This window comes from Pyrus communis, chromosome 14, assembly GCF_963583255.1.
Source record: "Pyrus communis chromosome 14, drPyrComm1.1, whole genome shotgun sequence".
Classification (NCBI taxonomy): Eukaryota; Viridiplantae; Streptophyta; class Magnoliopsida; order Rosales; family Rosaceae; genus Pyrus; species Pyrus communis.
Window position 1 is genome coordinate 25,386,099 of NC_084816.1, and position 18,095 is coordinate 25,404,193.

General features: G+C 36.2%; 1 protein-coding gene across 1 annotated transcript; it reads right to left on the bottom strand.

Moving 5' to 3' along the window:
• Window positions 1–5,234: 5,234 nt before the first annotated feature.
• On the bottom strand, window positions 5,235–14,117 carry LOC137715155 (uncharacterized). The gene is made up of 6 exons (XM_068454391.1): window positions 13,919–14,117; window positions 13,759–13,790; window positions 9,120–9,311; window positions 8,467–8,517; window positions 5,699–5,760; window positions 5,235–5,611 (listed from the first exon to the last, which is right to left on the bottom strand). The coding sequence occupies exons 1-6, from the start codon at window positions 13,999–14,001 to the stop codon at window positions 5,507–5,509; spliced, it is 525 nt and encodes a 174-aa protein (XP_068310492.1). The 5' UTR covers window positions 14,002–14,117; the 3' UTR covers window positions 5,235–5,506.
• Between the last annotated feature and the right edge of the window lie 3,978 nt (window positions 14,118–18,095).

Genomic DNA, 18,095 nt, shown 5'->3' on the forward strand with positions numbered 1-18,095 from the left:
ATTATACCATATGTTGTAAAAACAAACCGTAGAGTGGGTGAGAGAGAGAGAGAGAGAAAAAAAAAAAAACTTGAGTTCGAAAGGTTTTAGTTGAACCATATGAGTCTGTTCGGCACATCCTTACCCCAACCTATCCCAGCAAAAATTGCTGGCTGCAGTTCATAGCCTTGCAGCAAGCTGCAGGCTTTTGGGTTTCTCAAGGACACATGCTGCATAACAGCCCAGATGGATGCAGATGGCAGCAGGCCGAAAAGAAAGGGTAGGGGTATGGCCCAACAAGCATTAGGCTTACTGGTCATGCGGGCCGAGGCATGGAAGGGAAAAGCCCAACACGTGGCTGGCTCAAGACCGATGCGAGAAAAGTCCAGCGATGCCCTAACTTCTGGGATGGGTCGTGGGCGTGAAGTCCAGCACCAAGAACCCAGGCAGTAGACTTGGTCCACTGCATGCAGCAAGCCCAGAGGACTGCTGATGCAAGACTGACGTCATGATCACGTTGTCCTTGTCCCTAGCTTAAGCTGTACACCAACCAAGCACGGCTCGTAGGCATGGAAAACGAGTCGTGTTTGTCGTGTTTCATGTAACATATGTTATCTTAATGAGTCGTGTCGTGTCACATCTGTTATCTTAACAGGTCGGATCACTTTATCCAATAGATAAAACGACCCGACCCGTTATGACCCATTAAGATTTTTTTTTTTTTCCTTAAATTTGCACATACCACATTGCCACATAAATATTACTTCAAAACATAAAAACACATTTGTCGTTAAGTACTACATCTACACTCCAAAATAAGAGTCTAATAAAAAAAAACCAATACACTAATAGTCTACTACAAAATATCAAATGTGCAAGGGTATGCAAAATGAAGCAGTTTTTCTTTTCAAGGTTGTGAAGCCTTTCTTAAAAGTTAAAACCTTGCCAATGAAACTTAAAGTTTGCATGTTGTTACTTTTACAGAATCCTTCATTTTTCATCAATTGTCATGGGGAAATTGTATTGGAACTTTGGCTTGATTTATTGCTTTAAGAGTTATGTTGATAATGTTTTCCACATCAGAACTCTCTTCCGCATAAACTAAGTATAGAAAAACCAAACATTATAAACTATTAAAATTATGAGAAGTTTATCAAAATAATTATGAAAATAAATAAAACAATAGTACTATACAATTTAAAATATATTACCTCATTTTTCAAATTTTCTAAATTTAATTTAATATATATAATTATTATAGTTTTTTAGGAGTTATCAAATTATTAAATTAATATTTTTCTTATCGTGTATCGGGTTACCCACATATATACTTGGACCAACCTATTATCTTAACATATTATCAGGTTACCTGTTAACTACCCAATTCGTTATCGTATCAACTTGATAACCTGTTAATTTTGTGTCCAGTTAACAAGTTATGTCAGAAATCACTAGGCCTAACGACTCATTGTTGGTTTGGCCCGACTTGGAGGGTTTAGGGTTTTGAAAACCCTGATTGCCTCTATTTTCTTTCGATTCTTTGACTCACAAATTCTACTTAGCGATTTTATAAATTGCATTATGCATAAACATATATATATATATATATATATATATATATTGACAAATATATGAACATGTCCAATGTGTATATGTATATATATGTGTGTGTGTGTGTATGTAAATGTAGGGGGTTCATGTATCATGGAAATTTTTTTCTTGTTTCATGGTTGTTTAAAATATCTTACTTTATTTTAAAGAACTTGATTGGCGGAAAACAATTCAGCCTTTGAATTTGTAAAGATCCTTCTCGGAAAGCCAGAATTTCATCTCCAATGCATTGTATCACATCGAACATAGAAAATTTAAATTGAATCAATATAGATCAATTCAATAAAATAATAATGTAATCATAAAAAGAATGATTAAAATGTAACTCCCTTGGAATATGAACAAACTTTTTTTAGCGCAGCGTCAAACGCGTGTTGATAACGTGTTGTGTGCCTAGTTTAACTGAACAATATAAAGGACAGAGAGAGCGGGTGCGACAACAATAGAGAGAAGACAGAGATGTGTGATTCTGAGGCGTGTGTTATTTCACCCTATTGTGTCTTTATTTATAATCGTAGGGAAGGTAAATTCCTTACTCCGATAGGATTACAACTCTAATTGGATAATATTTAGGGTTAGTTTGGTATTGCTGTGCTTTTTATAAAAATTGCTTTAGTTGTTCTGTAAGAATAAACTGTTATAAAATAAAACAGTTATGGTTTTGGTAAATTTTTCTTGTGAAAGTGCTTTTAACAAAAAAAATAAAAAAATAGTGTTTGTTTAATAACTTTTGTATAAAAATATTGTAACTATATTAAATGATTAAAAAAGATATGATGCTAAATATAATATAATTTTTTTTATAAATTATTTAATTATTATCTCTCTCTAGAACTGTCTTATCCCCTCATCTTATTTAATTATAACATCTCTCTGAACTCACATCTCCTTGTTGTTTCCGTCTTCTTCATCTTCTTTATTTTCTCCGTATTCTTCCTTTATCCAAGTTCAGTCAAATTCACAGCTTTCTCTAGTCCGATCAAGATGAAGAGGTTGACGACGACGACATGGATGGGTTTAGGTGGTTTGGGCGTTGCGTGTTTAGGGAGGTGGGTGGGATCTGGGTTAGCAAGTGAACAGTGCTGGAGCACGTGCTGTACAGTAGAGATTTTAGTTTCCTCAAAGATGATAAGGTTGAAGGATGTGAAGAACAAAAAGACCATGAAGATGAGAAACCAGAGGAACAAGAAAGCTAAAATAGATCCGTGCTTTCACTAGATGCAGAGGAGAAGTCTGAAATCCAAGGCTTCGACGAAGTTTTTTCTTATCTCGGTGCAAGATTAATGGCTAGCGAAGTTTCTGATGCAGAGGAGAAATCTAAAATCCAATTGCTCAGACTGGACAACGACGGTGGAGAGCAGAGCTGAGAGGAAAGAGGAAGAGGGTAGGATTGCCATTTTAGAAAAATTCATTTAATGGCACTGTTGATCTATGTTTTGAAAAAATAAAAAAAAAATAAAAAAATAAAAAATAAAAAAAGTTGGTTTTTTAAAGTTGGGTTATGGAACTTTCGAGTGTGTTTTATTTTATTTTATTTTTCTTAATCTAGAATTGGAAAAAAAAAGAAAAAAGCTGGAGTTGAATATTTAATAAATAGTTTAAGAGATATGGTATAATCTCACAAGGAAATCTAAAATAACATAAGATTTACATAATTACATTCCTAAATAGAACTGTTATTAGTACTTCACAAATTTCATTCTACACTCCTCACAAGTATATTTTTCTTTTTAATTATAGAAAGTTTGGAGTGTAAAAAAATTTTTGGAGTGCCAATAACAATTTCCTTCTTAAAAATTGCAACATATTTTAAATTTTCCACACCATGATTGTAGTTGTAGTACTCAATAAAAAAGAATTTTAAGATGTTAATGTTCAGTAAATTAGAATGAAGTTTTTCATTTAATTATGTAATGAAATAATATACGTACTTAATAGTTGAATGTCGTGTCGGGTAACATGTTAATTTAACAGGTCGAATTTGTGTTTGAATGTTTCAACCCGTTAGTTTAGTGGGTTAACATAATACAATTTATTAAAATAACAGGTTAACATTAACATGTCAAACACGATCCGTTTATAATCTAAAAGTGTAAGTTCTTTCCTCGAGAAAGTCATCTTTTTTACCACGTGAGCATATTGTGGCGATTCACACAGAATTCCTCATCTATGAGAGCTATCCGAATCAATCATGCAACTTGGTTCCTGTAGTTTCCAAATTTCTTGAATTCGAAGACAACGGTCAATTCCTGTAAATTACTTGTACGAAATTGTAACACATATCTTGAGAACTACTGAAAGACCCTAAGCCTTGGTGACATTCCACCAACCGGGACCATGGTCTCGAGATCCTAGCACCCAACCCAAGAGGCTTGCACCCAGGCCAGACCTCGAGGCACCAACCCTAGAACCAAATCGCGTTATCCTAGCGCCCACCCACATGGCCAAATATACTCACCAAACAAGTGACATTAGTTTAATTGTAGCGAGGTTTCTAAATTTTATCCAAGTGACATATTAGTTTAATTGTAGTGAGGTTTCTAAAATTTATTCTTAGTTTAAGGGAAGCGTTATTAGCAATTCAAAAATCTCATTCTACACTTCTCAGAAGTGTATTTTTCTTTCTAAATATAGAAAGTTTGGAGTGTAGAATGAGAATTTTGGAGTGTCAATAACAATTCCCTAGTTTAATATTAGTTTCTGAACTCTCATATTAATTTCTTTAGTTCTCGAACTTACAAATGTGTTACATTATTGATCATTTTCACTAACGCTGTCTTTTCTTTTTTCTGTTAAATTTAGGAGTACATAAGAACTTCAACTTAAAACATCAAAACAATAGAAGAAGCTAAAAAACAAATGAAAATTTATAAATTAATATCTAAACTTAAAACAAAATGAAATTTGAAATATTAAAATACAAATAGCAATTGGTTGGACTTTAGCAACTTATAAATATTAGGCAATGCGACTTCAAAGTTGGTAGCAGATCGAACTATGGCTGAACTTAAACAGCTAACAAATCACTTATTGAACTGCGAAAAAAGAAATCCTATGTATTAAATTTTCTTACACAAAAAAGAGTCTGATTTTTTTTCATTTCTCATTTTTAAATTTATTTTTAGCATTGTGAGATGAAGTTCCTAATATACTCTTAAATTTAACGGAAAAATAAACGACGCTAGTGAAAAAGATTAATGGTACAAACACATTGTAAAGTTCAAGAACTTAATCAACTAATACGAAAGTTCAGAGACTCAAATTAAACTACCGATAGAGTTTAAAGAACATCGTTACAATTAAGCCTTCAAAAAATTTTATGTGGTGGTGAAAAAACTGGTACAATACAATTAAACTTAAGACTTCTTGCTTACAAATGAAAAGATATACCATTAGATCATAATATTAAATAACATTCCAAACACACCCTTAAGATTACCATTTTTTACGGCACAATTGGTCCCTTTTTCAGTGCATAAAATCTGTTCCACGGAACGGGGCTACTTTGACATGTTGCATTGCGTAAGACGTGAGGTCATCAAATTCAAAAGACATCTTCTCCTGCAGATGAGTTTGATAGCACGAAATCACATAGCATGGTCGTTTTCAACTTTAAAAAACAGACGAACACTCACACAAACCCATTCCCACAGAGAGATCTACTCACTTCATACTGTATGCATACATAAACATACCATACTTCAGTCACATCACTCGTTAGTGTCACAAACCAGTAGATGCATCGAAGATTTTTGTCACACAATTCCCAGATTGGCTAAGTAAATGGATGTTGTTTGAGTTTCAGCGTGCAAGTTTAATAGCTTTTACCAGCTACCAAAAATATAATTAGAGTACAACAGATCACCAACCGCTCCAAGTTTGCTTTCGGATATTGAGTAAAGTTGTTGATGAGTTTCTAAGTCTCGAAACCAGCACCGGAAATGTTCTTTGAACGACAAAGTTCACTCAAGAAGTCCATTGGTGAACCAGGAGACCCAGCACCGACTGTCGAAGCCATTAACTAAAGATAGCCATTCCAGACATTATATTGTGAGAGAGAGAGAGAGAGAGAGAGAGAGAGAGAGAGAGAGAGAGATTTCATAATCACCTGATGAGGAAGAAGGAAGGGACCCCATGCTGAGCTGCTTCCTGTGTACATTACTGGTCTTTCTGAAACATAAAAAATATAGAATAAACCATCCAAATTGCAAGAATCACTCACAATACGATTACTAAATGATGCATGCTTAACTGAGGTTCGTTTCAAGACCCCTCCTTGACTCCTTTATTCCTTCCCACTCCTTAACAATTCATTATCTAGCCCTTTTATTTTTATTTTTTTTCTTATCAGAAATCAGATTTCTCCTTTCTATCATTGCCAGGAAGGTTCTCCATATTCCTCCAACCCATTGCCCCTTCTGCTTTTCATAGAATTAAATCATTTCATATAACCATCAGCTTTACTCTTAGAAAATTGCAGAAAAACTCCATTTTGTTAAATATTCTTTGCACTCCCTTCCCTTTAGATGATCAATCAAATCCGATGGAAAGTCCTCAGCCTACTCCTCTATGTGATTAGGACGAAGTTGGCAGAGGATGGATCCCCTGTAAAAAGGGTAATTCTCACTTTAGTATTTTCAAGTATCGGGAAATTTCAACCTTCATAACAAAAATTTTATTCGTCCGACTTTCATACAAAAAATTTGAATTTTGTGACACTTTCATACTTCCATTAGCCTTTCTATCAGGAGCTCGATTAACTGATAACGTGGCAAGCCACTGGACAATGACTGTGCGAAAAAGTGGGTGAGCCCCACTGGCATTTTTTTTATTTTTGGAAAAAAAAAAAAAAAAATTAAACCCAAATTGTCTTCAACCTTAGACTGTGGAAACCGACGAGGAAAACCCAAATCATCTACGTCACCAGAACCCAGAACCCACATAGAAGGCCAGCTCAAAACCCAAAACCCACATCCTCCACTTTACCAACTCAATTCCCAGTTCAGATTCACTAAAACCCTTCTCGAAAATCCTTCTTACCAAGTCGAGGGTCGATCTTCGAAACAAGATTTGTGGCTCGCTCACCGAGTCAAACCCCAACCACCCTTCCAAATCCCTGCAAATTCAGATCATGGAAATTCGAGGAAAGTCGCTCACCGAGTCTGTGGAAGCCTTAATCATGGAAATTCGGATCTTTTATGTGACCTGGAGAAACCCATTTGGGAGAAGAATGTTGAGGAGCTAAGAGTGGCAATGGACGGTGTGTTTGTATCTGGGTTTTAGGGCGATCCAGTTGAAGAAGCAGAGGGCGGTTTGGGGTCAAGGTTAGAGTGAAGACAGAGGAGACATGGGAAGGGGATATGGAGGGGCTAGTTGGTTGAGGGAAGGGTGGCACTGCCAATTGGGACAGCAGAGAATGGTGAAGAGCTGAGAGGAGAGATCGTGCGGTTCAGTGGAGAGGGGAAGAGGAGCGGCAGCAGCAGAGGAAATGGAAATAAGGGTTTGAGGAGGAGGAAGAGGAAGGGTTCACGTGGGTGGCAGATAATGGCCATGGGTTTTCTCATCATCTTCTTCGGGCATTGGAGGAGGACCTGACCCAATTCACTTCATGGTATATGGATCAGGTGTTTGAGTTGTAAAGTGGGAGGAGGAGGAGGAGGAAGAAGAAGAAATGGTGTTTGAGTTGTAGAGTGGGAGGAAGAAGAGGACCCGACCCAATTCACTTCGTAGTATACGGACCAAGAAATAGTCTTTGAGTAGTGCAATGGGAGGAGGAGGGAGTGGGAGGACCTAACTCGCTTCATGGTATATGGACCAAGAAATGGTGTTTGAGTTGTAGAGGAGGAGGAGAGAGAAGGAGGACCCAATGCACTTCATGGTACAAGAACCAAGAAACGGTGTTTGAGTTGTAGAGTGGGATGAGGGAAGAGGAGGAGGAGGAACTTCCTCCTTCTTCTCCTTATCCTCAGAAGAAGAGGACGTGCCCAAAGTGCCATGTTGTAGAGTGGGACAAAAAAAAAAAATTTATTTTTATTTGTTTTATATGTCCACATGGGGCCCACAGTGCGACTTTCTGCACAATCATCGATAAGTGGCATGCCACGTCATTAGTTAATTGAGCCCCTGACAGAAAGGCTAACGGAAGTATGAAAGTGTCATAACACTCAAACTTGAGGAATGAAAGTGGGACAAAAAAAACTTTAGGTATGAAAGTTGGAATTTCATGATACTTAAGGATAGTAATATGAGAATTAGGCCTAGTTTGGTACTGAGGTGATTCTGAAAAAAGCTGGTATAAAAAAAAGCTGGGAGCTGTTTTTGTGTTTGGTAAACATTCAGCTTTAGCTTTTTTTCACAGTTTTGGGTGAAAAAAAGCCAAAAACAAGAAGCTGCAAAACCTAGCTTTGAAAAACCGGCTTTTTTTCACATCTGTTTTACATAAAAGTTTACCAAACACTATAATACTGCTTTATTTTTTTTTCAAAAGCACTTTTACAAAAAAGTTTACCAAACTGCTTTATTTCACAGCTGCTTATTCTCACAGCACAGCAGAAACAACTTTTTTTTCAAAGCACATCAATACCAAACCAGCCCTTACTCTAATAAAAAAACTCTTGTAGTCAACCTATTGCTCCATCCAAACACTGTTAAAGCTTGTGCTCTGAACCACCAAACAATTAATTACTCTCAGCCATCTTTAATATACACTGCTGATATATTTCCTCCATTTATAGCAAAATTTTGCATAAGAACTATTTTGTGTGATTGAATGGAAGTATACCATACATGCATCAATTTGGACATCTTAATGCATGTCTTTGCTTTCATGTAGAGTATGCACCAAATTTTGAAAATAAGGAACATTCTTCCACTGACCTGGTAGATCTACAGATGGATCGTTGAAGCAACGCATTGCAGCTGCCCAACCTGCATTTGAAGACATGCAATTATTAACCAATTCAAACCTCATACAAGTAATCACTGAAAAAGAAAAAAACAAAAATACACCCCTTTAGTCTTTTAGTTAATCATGCACAAAGTCCCAGCAAACTTTTATGCATAAATAATTTTAATCCAAGCTCCAAAGAAAATACTCTTAGGTCAACTAATGGTTGGTAATCTTTACTTTCTTTGTAACTTTCTAAAATGTCAAAAGAAACGTGGGTGGGGTTCAGGGGCTTGCAACATTATTTTCACTTTGAACTTTTTGTGAATGACAATTGGAGAAAGGAATCACCTGCAAGAATTTAAATGTACAACCTAAACCCTAAATCCTAAACTTATTTTATATAAAAATACTAACAATATGAAAGGAGGATGTCAATGTGGGCATCATAACCTATTTTCTATTGCATGTTACTTTCAATCATCAAGTTGAAATATCACGGATCACCTCAGGACCCTTGCTGATATCATTTGCACAAAATTGTATGGCAGAGCATAAATAGGCTGATGAAAAAAGAGCCAAAACAAAGTAATTCCTGTATTGACATATAGCAATTCCTTTTCAAGAAACTGTTGACACATACGACTATGTAAGAGCTGGAAAGCTTCACTCGTGCAACACCCCTCTAGAGCTATTAACCCCCGAGAGTTCTCATTCAGAAGACTGCTGCTGCTTCCATCTCCATGATCCATAACAGAAATATTTCTTGAACTAGAAATTTGACTCTTCTCCAGATCACTCCCGCCATGAGGATTGTTAGTTCGATCAAACCGATCTGAAACAGTAACTTATAACCACATTAGATATGTAACCCTAAAAATGTCACAATTTCCTCGACCACTCAACTTCTGGTAAACAAAAGAATAATAAGATATGTACAAATAAGTCAAAAGAAACAGCCAACAACAGCCTTTGGGACTAAAGACAGCTCCTCCTACTTAAGAACAAGGGTTGAGACACACCTTAGTACCTATTTGTAAAAATACCAAACTGTGGAATTACAGTAGAAAAAAATTGATAGGTCTCACTATAGGAAAACGTGAAATGATAAACATTAAGTAATAGTTGAAACTAATTAAACAATAAATGGAACATTGTAAAAATAAAATAGAATACCCTAGATATGAGAGATGGTACACTTTGTTATATCAAATTATTTGAGATATATGTACTGACATAAAAAATAGAATTGACAGATACTAATGATTTCCTGATAAAATTAGCATTAGAATAAGGATTAAAACTAATTAATGTTGTTGCTGTTTGTATCAGTGCTAACTGCTGAAAGAAATAATGAAAATATACATGACTTCTGATGGTTCCCAATGACGTAGACATTCTTAAGAAGCATGAAGAATGCATAAGAATCAAAGGGTTAAATAATTATCGAGCTATAACAAAGAATAAACGCAGTGCAAATTCACCAAAGACACTTAACATAACAATAACCAACAACTCAGGAGCAAAGGAACTCTAAACAAATCGCTTGTTAAGTGATTTCAGGATCTGTAATGCAAAATTATGAAATAAGTAGAATGTAAAGAGGATGGAAGAAGAAAATCTTGTAAGTATTATGTGTGATAAAATCCACAATGGACTAACCGGGATTATATAGTATTCGTTTAACTATTCTCCAAGGGATGAATGTTAGGCTTTAAGAGCATGAGCAACAAATATTGAATGTTAAAATGGATGGTAAGAGTGATTAGAAGAAACAAGATGATAAAACATTATCAGCAACAAATATTAATGACAGATTTACACAACTAAGCTTAGAAAGTTAGTACATAAACCAAATTAAGGAAATTAATATAAGAGGTACTTGATTAAGAATCTGATGAAGACTCACACATGATAAAGTAATATGTAAGGATCTAAAAGATATAAGATTTAATGGAAATTTGGTATATTAATCAGTGTTTTAAAAGGCCAAGGCGAAGCCAAGGGATTTAATGGATAGCCTTGCCTAGGCGATAGAAGTGAGGCAATTGCCTCACGGTACCTAAGATTATTATAGTCCTTAATAAAAGTATGATATAATACTTTCTAAGACAAATATTCATTGTCATTCAAGGCTTGTTTTATCCAATGGGCGTTGTAATGTTTTAAAAAAACATTTTACAATTATTTAAATATTTAATAATATAAGAAAAATGAGAAAAGGAAAGGAAAAAGGAAAATCTGATGAGTCTATGCAAGTCAGGTTCACTGCAGTTCTAACTGTCTATACTTCCATTTCCGTCATAGAGAATTGAGGCTGAGAAGATTTTAAAACCTTGCACCAACCTTACGCCGCCTAGTCTGGTTGGGCAGAGGCCTTTTTTAGATATCCCCACCCAAGAAAGCGCCTAGGCGAGTATCAAAACTAGTTTTTTAAACCATTTATTGAGCAAATGATTCATTTCAATACCTTAAAGATAAGTTACACAACTATCTATAGTTACACATTAGGAAAGCCAAAAGTTACTAAGAAAATTTAAAATTACAGTAGTAACTTTCTATCTAACTTTTGACTCTTTTGAATTAATAACACATCTATGGACTTTATTATCCTCTTCACACCCCCTCAAGCTAAATGGAGACGGCTGAAGAGAAAGCTTAGATCGAAGTTGGAGAAACCCTTGCCAAGGAAGAGATTTAGTGTGAATGCCTGCTAGTTGATCCTGACAGCATACAAATTGAACAGTAAGAAGCTTTGCCAAAACCAGCTCTTGGATGTAATGATAATCTATTTCCACATGTTTGGTTCTAGCATGAAAGACAAGATTGGAAGCCAAAGCAATAGCTGAGATGTTGTCAACCAAATCTGAGGCAATGCAGGTAGTTTAAAGCTAATATCAGTGAACAGTTGACAAATCTAAGTGATTTCAGCAGCAGTATGGGCTAATGATCTGTACGAAGCTTCTGTGGATGAACGAGCAACTGTATGTTGCTTCTTTGCACTCCAACTTATCATGGATAGATTGAACTGCCAAAGTAAGTAAGATCCTTATAATAACTGGTTTGGCCACTGGGTTAAATGTGTCACTGAAATCAATACCTTCCTCTTGATTGTAGCCCTTAGCTACTAATCTGGCATTATATCTGTCCACAGAACCATCTGGTTTCTTCTTAATTCTAAAAATCCGTTCATATCCAGCAAGGTTTTGAGAAGAGGAGGAAGTAGGGTCCAAGTTCCTGTATTTAGCAAGGCATTAAACTCATCTTGCATGGCTACCCTCCAATGAGGATACTTGGAGGCTTGCAGGTAAGTGGAAGGAACATATTCAGTGTGTAGATGAGAAGGCAGGGGATGTTTAGTTGCAGTGTAGGCTTTGGGTTTGAAAATGCCAGATTTAGACCTAGTTTGCATAGGATGGGTAGAAGTGACAAGTTGTGATGGAGGTAAAGGTGTAGGGATAGGTTCTGGTTGAGATACAGATGCAGGAGAAGGTTCTACTGGAGGATTAATGGCAGATTCGGGTGTGGTTGAATGTGATGATGATTGAGGTAAAGAGGCAGGGAGGGTTGAGTTGAGAAGTGGTGTTTGGAGGTAGGATATAGGTGAGGAAAGGTGAGGGAGAAGGAAGAAGAATTGGATGTTGGGATAGATCGTGATAATTTCAAAGGGGTAGTACTATGGAAAGGAAAAGAGTCTTCATCAAAGTAAACATGTCTAGAGATGTAAACGCTGTTAGTAAGAGGATCTAGACATCTATATCCTTTGTGGGTTAAACTATAGCCAGTAAACACACATTGCGTACTCTTGGCTTCTAGTTTGGATTTGGTATAAGGTTTTAACCAGGGATAGCAACTGCAACCAAACACTCTAAGTTGACTGTAACCTTGTGATTTCTTAAAAAATTGTTCCCATGGTGATGGTTTAGAAAGAGGGGATAGTTTGTTGATGAGATAGACAGCAGTAAGGAAGGCTTCTACCCAGAAGTGATGTGGTACTTTGGAAGCTATTAACAGAGTCCTTGCAGTTTCTACAACATGTTTGTGCTTCCTTTCAGCACAACCATTTTGTTGTGGGGTGTAAGGACAGCCAAGATGTTGAATGTCATGAAGGGCAAGATGCTACTTAAAATTAGAACTAAGAAATTCACCCCTTGAATCAGATCTTAAAGTACCAATTTTGTTACCAAACAGATTCTCAACAAGAGCTTGGAATTGAAAAAATGTAGCAAAAACATCCGATTTATTCTTGAGAGGATACAACCAAGTGTACTTAGTAAAATCATCAAGTATTTATAGTTACACTTTAGGACAGCCAAAAGTTTCGTAGGAAAAGCAAAAGAATATTTACAGTAGTAACTTTCTAACTTTTGACTCTTTTGATTTACTAACACATCTATTGACTTTATTATCCTCTTCGACACTGATATTAATAAAGCCTCAAAATGCCATAAAACTTGTCACCTTCATCTCCATTGAAAATTAGGGTCCATTTGATAACCATTTCATTTTTACCGTTCACATGAAGAAAAAAAAAGAAGTGAAAATGAAACATGAAAACTTGTTTGGCAATTAACTTCAATTTTTTTTTTTTTTTTCACTTTTAAACCAAACCAAATTATGAGAACTAAAATCAATTTCAGATGCTAGCTTTCGTTTCTATTTAGTTGATTTTTTTTGCACCTCCTTTCTCATTCACCAATATTACATCACAAAAAATGCATTGCATTTTATTTCCAAAACCCGGTATATGTGACCTCCCAACTTGGACCCAGGCGCTCCACTCTGCATTGGGCTGCAGATGAGCCTGAGCCCCAGGACCCTGGGACATGGTCCCAACCCAAAATTCACAAATAAGGAAATTTCATTCCCAAAATTCACAAACAAGGAAATTTTAATTTCCAATTCCACATAAAAGAGCATGTCGCTTTATCGTGGAGGACAGCAATCATGCTGATTCTCCTTCCTTAACAACTAACTAATTAAGCCACTAACAAAATCACTCTACTAAAAAAATAAAATGTAAAACCACAAACAGTTACCAAACAAACTTTAGTTTTATTTTTATTTGAAAACAGAAATCAATTACATGTTTGCAATTTTTAAAAAAATTTACTAGAAATTGAAAACTAAATGAACGGTTGATGACCATTTCGGTTTAAGTTTTTGTTTGGTATCGATAGCTTTCAGTTTTCAGTTTTCAAAAACTCAAATGGTTATCTATCGGACCCTCAGATAATTTAGCGTAAAATAGATTAAGGTACATGTGGAAAAGGTGAAGTTACCTGCGGATTTGCGTCTGTTAAGAGGACGATTCCTGAAATGAATCAAATGAAATGCAAACAATTAACTAGTTTTCAATTAACTACTGAATTAATTTGATTTTAATAATATTGTTTTAAAGAAAAAAGGAACCACACCCACATGGAAGAACGAAACGAATACCTCTGATTGGGAGGAGCATAGCGCTTCACGACCGCCCCTGGATCTGCTGCGGCTGCTGCCGCTGATGGAGGATTTTCCAGCATCCGTGGGTCAGTGTGATGACTATCACCCACACCCACCAAAAGACACAAGAACTCAGAAGCTCGAACTCCTCAGCAATGAGAGATGGGATATTGGTTGTGTGTATATTGGGAATTTTTTAAAATACCCCTTTTTTAGAACAAATGAACTTTTGCCCTTGTTTTCAGAATGGGATAATTGTAGCATGATACCTCAACTTTAGCTTAATTGGAATTTTGATCCCAAGCTAAAAATTGGTGAGTATCTATCTTAGAACTTATAATAGTGTGAATCCGTAGTCTTTTGGATAATTCCGTTAGAATTTCTAGTCATTTTTTATCCATTTAAATCTTTTTGTTTTGAATGAAAGTTCTAACATGGTTGGCGAAAGTGATTAATGATCCATATTATAACAAGTTCAAAGATAATACTCATTAATTTTTAATTTCAAAAACCAAAACTCCAATTCAGCCAAAGTTCAGGAACTATTGCTTTAATTTTCTTTTTCAAAATTTGCAGAAGAATGTTGCTAAACTAACCTAGTTATACTATTTTCTCCCTCTCTTTTTAATTAAAATATTAATAACGTATTTATCCCTTCATAAAAAAATAACTTTTTAATCCTCATTTAATTAACTACTGAAACATTGAAAGAAATTTTTAAAAAATAATAAATAAATAAATGAAAAAAAAAAGGAGCTTTATATATAGAGATCAAAACTTTTACTATATTTCAAGGAACTCCATTAGTTTTTAAACATGTCAATGAGACATAATAATATAAAAGCAATTCAAGCTCAGCTCAAAAATATGAAAACAATGTTTTAAAATATTAGCCATACCCCTAGGGTGCGTTTGTTTCACCGGACTAACTCGGACTGGACTAACTCGGACTGGACTAACCTTAGGAACTAAGCTGGATTGGCTTAGACTAGACTAAGCTGGACTGACTTCGTGAAGCGTTTGGTGCAGTGTCAGACTAGAAAACTAGACTAACAATAAATTATTATTATTATTTTATTATTATATTTTAATTTATTTCCTATTAAAAATATCAACATTAATATGGAAAAATAGGGCATCTTCTTCGTAAATTGCTAGTGCTCTTCTGCACACAGAATTTCCATTCACATAATCCAATAATCATTCAATGATTAGAACTAACTGGTATCCCAGGTATCCCAGAAAACTCACAAATCCAAGCCTACCTTCACAAACCAAACGCAAACAATTCACAGAATACATCAAATATTTTGAAATTTAAAGAACATAACAAATAAGGTAAATAAAATAAAATAAAATAAAATAAAATAAGGAGATGAAGAACACAAAGCACCCAACCCATAGCCCAATCAACTTCTGCAAACCTTCCATAGTTGTAATCCTTCGTAAGGAAAATTAAATCCTAGAAAAATCAAATCCTTCAAGCTCACTTGTATATGCAGGACCAAAAATTCGATTTGAAACCCCTTAAATCGCCAGAGTTCTGTCGAATTGGAAACGGAGCTCGTGGGTTCTCCAATTGAAGATCGAATTTGAGGTCTCATTCGTGATTGTGGGTTAGGGCGATGAGAGAGAGATTGGTGGTGGTTTGGACCAGTGGTGTGATCTTGGCTGTGTTTGGCAATTGAAAGATGTGCAGAACTTCTAACGAATTTGGTTTTGCAATTCGAGTCTGGGATTTGCGATGGAATCTGGGTTTCGCAATTCGAATGTGGGTTGAAATTTCAACGAATATGGGCTCTGTCTACTAGCTTTCGGGTCTGGGTTTTGCAATTTGAATCGGAGTGAATCAAACGACGGCGAGAGTAGGGAGAGAATGTGACGAGTTCTGGGTTCTAAGAGATCGAAACAAGCAGACGATGCGATTCTGGGTTGGCGATTGTTGACGATGCTGGCAACGCGAGCATATGAAGCAAGCAGAGAGAGAAGATGGAGGATGACGAGGAGAGAGAATGTGAGAAGATGAAAACACAATAAAGGTTTTAGCAGTCCTATGGTTATTGGGGGGGTCTCGTTAAGACCTCTTAGCGAAGGGTTTTGTCCATGCAAATCCCCCTTAGTCTCATTAATGTTAATCCCAGCATGGAACAAACACGGTATTGGACTAACAACTAGTCCAGTCCAGTCCAGTCCCACTTAGTGAGGGCAAACAAACGCCCCCTAAAGCTTTAGGATTGTTAATAGAACCTAACCCTCACAACTCTAACAAAATTAATATGTCTCATAAACTCAATTCATCATCAACTATTTCTGCAGAATCATTTTTGAAACTATATGTAGAATCAGTTTATATTATTTCTTACTAGAATAAATCAACAACTTGTCTTCGACCATTTTTGCAGAATCAGTTCAACCTGTCCTCAACCATTTTTGCAGAATCAATTTAACTCGTCTTCGACCTTTTCTGCAGAATTAGTTCAATCTGTCATTGACCATTTTTTTAGAATTAGTTCAATCTGTCTTCGACAATTTTTGTAGAATCAGTTCAACTTGTCTTCGACCATTTTTTGCAGAATCAGTTCAACTTGTCTTCGACCATTGTTGCAGAATAAGTTCAACCCATCTTCGACCATTTTTGCAGAATCAATTCAACCCGTCCTTGACCATTTTTGCGTCTTCGACCATTTTTGCATAATTAGTTCAACCTAACTTTCACCATTTTTGCATAATCAGTGCCTTCAACCTTTTTTACAAAATCATTTTAACCCGTTTTCTACCATTCCGTTGACCTTAAAAACTACAAAGCCTACGTGGCGTGCAGGTCAAGTAACTAATGAGCTAACTACGTCATTCGGTTGATGCTAGGACGTGCCAACTCGTCGGCCAAGCTTAGTCGAAGAGTAAAATTTGTTGATGTTGCGTTGAACGCGTACTGACTTCTTGATCTTGCAACTGCAACTGCAACCGAGGAAGGAACATGTCTCGGCCTTCAGGTTCTCGAGCCTGAAGACAAGGTTGCTAGTTTTGTGAAGTTCACGAATCATCGGCGTCAGGTTTGGTCACGATGATTATATTCGTAAAAGTACAAGCACATCAAATTGGCTCCAAACTATACAGACACATGTACTCAAAAGAGATGTACGTCTTGATGGTAAATGTGGTTCGGCCTTCAGAATGCCAAACTCTGAAACTCACTTCTCAGTGTCTAATCATAAAATCACTCGGCGTTCAATATGCCGAATATAGTAACTTGTAACACTTTACTTCGCCGAGAAGGCTAATAAGATGACCTTTGCCAATAAGGATTCGGAAACCCTTCTGGACCGAGACTTGGATGGGTAACCAGTTGCCCTCGACGCAGTAATGTTTATCCAAACTGAAGGTGCTCATCGATTGGCTGATTCTACGGCAACAATGTTGCTTATCCAAACTGAAGGTGTTCGCCAGGTGCCTTCACAGTGCTGTTTATCCAAACTGAAGGTGTGTTGGCAGAAAAAGAAAATAAAAAATCTCAAGATGTTTGAGAGGTTTGCGAGGGCAATTTGTGTCCTATTTATAGCAACCAATCTCATCTTGGCTTAATCAAAACTATACTCGAATTAGGATTCTTCATTCTAGTCCAACCAGGGCTTACCCAAGCTTACTTCTACTAGGACTTTGAACCAAACTCTCTATCCGACCACCTTCACTTCTCAAATCTCAACGTCTTCACTCCATTGAGACTCCTTATCGTATTAGGACTTCGACCCATCCACTCTTATCAAAATCACTCATTCTTGCAATAAGACTCGATTGCCCTAACTGAGCGGCTTACGACCGCTAGACAACCCATGGTACGTTAGGAAAAGCTTTGGGTTGAACATAAACCTACTTTCGTCCCAATAATATTATTTTGGGCCTAAACACATTCTTGCAGAATTAGTTCAATCTATCCTTGACTATTTTTGCAGAATCAGTTCAACTCGTCTTCGACCATTGTTGCGGAATTAGCTTAACCCGTCTTAGACCATTTTTGCAAAATCAATTCAACTTATCCCCGACCATTTTTATGTCTTCGACCATTTTTGCAGAATCAGTTCAACCTGTTTTCGATCCAACTTATCCCCGACCATTTTTACGTCTTCGACCATTTTTGCAGAATCAGTTCAACCCGTTTTCGATCATTATTGTAGAA